At 41.0% G+C, this 3,695-nt stretch overlaps 1 protein-coding gene across 1 annotated transcript; it reads left to right on the forward strand.

Moving 5' to 3' along the window:
• The first annotated feature begins 915 nt into the window (after positions 1–915).
• Positions 916–3,584, forward strand: LOC129194998 (protein C-ets-1-like). The gene is made up of 6 exons (XM_054800652.1): positions 916–1,033; positions 1,101–1,330; positions 1,388–1,658; positions 2,528–2,707; positions 2,785–2,903; positions 3,015–3,584. Exons 1-6 carry the CDS (start codon positions 916–918, stop codon positions 3,225–3,227), a joined length of 1,131 nt encoding a protein of 376 aa, XP_054656627.1. The 3' UTR covers positions 3,228–3,584.
• Positions 3,585–3,695: the final 111 nt, after the last annotated feature.

The raw sequence follows: 3,695 nt of genomic DNA on the forward strand, positions 1-3,695 counted from the left end.
GTTAATACTGGTTATATTTTACTGCTGTATACTCAGCATGTGTACATGTGCACAAAAAAAAGTATAATTGAGTGTTTCTGGTGTTATGGATGGAGGTGTCTACAAAGTGCGGTCCGGGTGCCATCCCAACCCCCCTTTTTTATTGGCCCTCTGAATATTCATACAAATAAAATGAATTCATTATTGATATATGTATCATTAGATATTACACTAATTTGCTTTGCCACCTATATAGGCTTGACAATTACTCATACCCCTTGAACTTTTCCATATGTTGTGATGTTACATTTTATTGGGTTTTGATGTGAAAGACCAAAATAAACACGCACACAGTTGTGAAGTAGAAGGGAAAGGATACCTGATTTACAATTTTTTTTTTTTTTTTTTACACAAACGAAAAATTGTGTGGCGTGCTAAAGTAGTTTGGCCCCTTTTGTCTGAGTACAGCCAGTTGTCTTGTCTTGATGATCGAATGTTGACCTATTGACTAAACAGAGTCCACCTACAGTATGTGTACACTAATCTCAGTGTACAAATGCAGGTGTTCTGTGACAGCCGCAGAGGTTTGTTAAGAGAATACTGGGGAGCAAACGGCATCATGAAGTCCAAGGAACACACCAGACAGGACAGGGATGAAGTCGTGGAGAATTTTAAAGCAGGGTTAGGTTATAAAAAAGATCTCCCAAGCTTTGAGCATCTCACAGACCACTGTTCCGTTCATCTTCTGGAAATGGGAAGAGTTTAAAACAACTGGTTTTAGTATCTTTAATGTACAAAATGTATAATTTTATAATTGTTAAAAATACATTGCTATAACATGTTCAAATTGGGAGTAGTGGTTGCTAGGGGGAACTGAGTGGTAATATCAGTGTGTAAAGGGGTTAAAGCTGACTATACGGTGTGTGTGCGACAGTGATGGATCCCCTGGAGGTGCCCCCTCTCACCCCAACTAGTAAGGAGGTGCTGTGCAAGGCCTTGAGCGCCAGTTTTGCCGGTTTCACCCAGGAAAGGCTCACCCATCGCTTCCCGCAAGGTGAAACACCTAAGCTTCCAGAGGCCTCCATGAGGAGATTCATTGTGGGGGTTTATTTCTCCTCCAGATGTCACATTATGGTCTGAGTGGGAGGTGAACCACTGGCTGGACTGGTGCCGGGCCGAGTTTGGTCTGCACTTGTTGGGCTCAGAACTAAAGGGCCTGCAGGGTCATGAGCTGTGTGGCCTGGACCGTGAAGCTTTCCTGGGCCTCACGTCTGACTACACCGCTGGAGAGATCCTGTGGGAGCACTTGGAGATCATGAGACGCGGTACCGAAGAAACTCAACCATTGGACGTCATGCAAAACACACATCAGGAAGTTCCTGACTGTTTGTTTTTTTTTTACCTGCAGAGAATGATGGCGTCTGGAGCGCTGCACAGACGACGTGCACAGAATCATCTCCCTGCCAGCCTCCTAGCATTAAAGGTGAATATTGTTCATGTACGCTTACACGCTGTCGTCAAATATTCTTTGTTTACATTCTCAGACAAGCAAAGCTACCATGTTGAGTACCTCGAGAGGACAGAGCACAACTCTGCTGAGGAAGCCCAGCACCAATACTATCTGCTCAAAAGCCAACATCCAATCAGGAACAAGATTTCTCAGACAGCAACAAACAGCGGTGAGAGTAAATAAACACACACAAAATGCAATTATGATAAGTCGGGTGTGTTACACCTTTATACATGCATGCTAAAGGTGCTGCTTTTGCTGTTAGTGTTGTTTTTGCTCTCTAAAAGTAAAGACAAGCGCAATAAAAAGAATACCGAATTGAATTCTGGGGGATATTTGGTCATGTTGACAGACCAGCCAGGAAGCCTCCTGTGTTGCATTAACGGTAAAGAGTTGTGTGCAGTGTGCTTGCAAGCTATTATTGTTTTATTAACATTAATCACATGCAACGATACTACATTACAAATATTTTTTAAAGTTTGATTTCATTATCAATTAATTCGGATTTAATTGATTTGAAATAATTAATTTAATAGTGATTTTAAAAAATACTTTCAATTAAATAATTTCACAGATTAAAAAAAGTAATAACTACAAATATATTTAAAATAATAAATGTAATTACAAAGAAGAAAACACTTGCATTATTTATTTACTTAGAAATAATATGAACGCAGCCTTAATTATTTGTTTTAATAAATAAATTGTCATGTTTTGTAAATGAATAATATATAATAAATGTTTTTATATTTATATTATATGGTTTTCTCTATTACTTATTAATTTAGAAAAGTATTTTATATGAATTATTAAATATACTATTATTTTTTAATTATTATTTTTACAATTGTATAATCATATATGCAATATAAACGAAATTATTGTAATATTTAGTGGATTAAAGGAAAGTACAAGTCTTAAAAGTAGCAAAAACAACTATTCCCTACTGTTGCTTTAATAGCTATCAGTACAGTTGCTCTAATAACTATTGCCTTCATGATTGTAAGCATGAAATCTGATTGAATCTGTCCTTTTAAGAGAGCGACTCCGAAGCAGAGACGTCTTCCAGTGGCAACTTGATGTGGACCGGCACTGAGGCGCAGTGTGAGGACATTTTCACTTTAGCACAACCGTACAAAAGCTTCAAGGAGTATGTGGGAGACAAGACAGACGTGGGCAATGCGGTGATACCAGCGGCCATGCTCGCTGGTTATACTGGTGAGTCACTCGTGTGTGTGTGTGTGTGTCTGTGTGTCAAGATCCCACATAATTTGAGCTGACTGTTGTGTCAACAGGAAGTGGTCCCATTCAGCTGTGGCAGTTTTTACTAGAGCTGCTGACCGACCGCAGCTGTCAGTCGTGTATCAGTTGGACGGGAGACGGCTGGGAGTTCAAGCTGACCAACCCCGATGAGGTAGACCTTTTAGCTCACCTGGACCGCCACAAAACCACACTGTGGGCACAATTATTAGTCAAATTGAATATTCGAACAACTACATTCAAACGTGAGCTTTTGGTGCTCCAGGTGGCACTGCTGTGGGGACGCAGGAAGCACAAGCCCAAGATGAACTACGAGAAGCTGAGCAGGGGCCTGCGCTACTACTACGACAAGAACATCATCCGCAAGACGTCGGGCAAGCGCTACGTCTATCGCTTTGTCTGCAACTTGCAAGAGCTGCTGGGATACGAGCCGGGCGAGTTGCACGCCATGTTAGACATCGGGGCCAAGGCCCGCTAATTAAGATTTGAGCGAGAGCAGAATTGCAGATTAAGCTACTATGGCCATCTATTGGACAACCTTTAAGTGATCCCCACATTTACATGGCCAGATTTATAAACCATGAAAAGAAGGCAAGTGGACATGCTGATTTAATTTTACACGCCAGTGAACAAGTTGTCAGACATGCAGCGAGCGAGTGTGGCAGGATTACTTCCACCACTTTCACTAATGGAAGACAGGAGAGTCTTTGTCCGTGTGGCCGAGTGTGGGTTAAGCCGACTGGACAATCTTTGCGTCCACAAAATAAATACAAATATGGCCCTGACATACAGATGCACAGCAGACACACTGAACCCTGCTTAGCTGAACACCTAATACGCCGTAAAGTGTGTGATAAACAATCACGTACACACACATTGACTTATGCATGCATAATATAGTCCCTCTCATGTACTGTATATGTATGACGTAAAATTAATTCCACAT

Source organism: Dunckerocampus dactyliophorus, chromosome 15, assembly GCF_027744805.1.
Source record: "Dunckerocampus dactyliophorus isolate RoL2022-P2 chromosome 15, RoL_Ddac_1.1, whole genome shotgun sequence".
NCBI classification, from domain to species: domain Eukaryota; kingdom Metazoa; phylum Chordata; class Actinopteri; order Syngnathiformes; family Syngnathidae; genus Dunckerocampus; species Dunckerocampus dactyliophorus.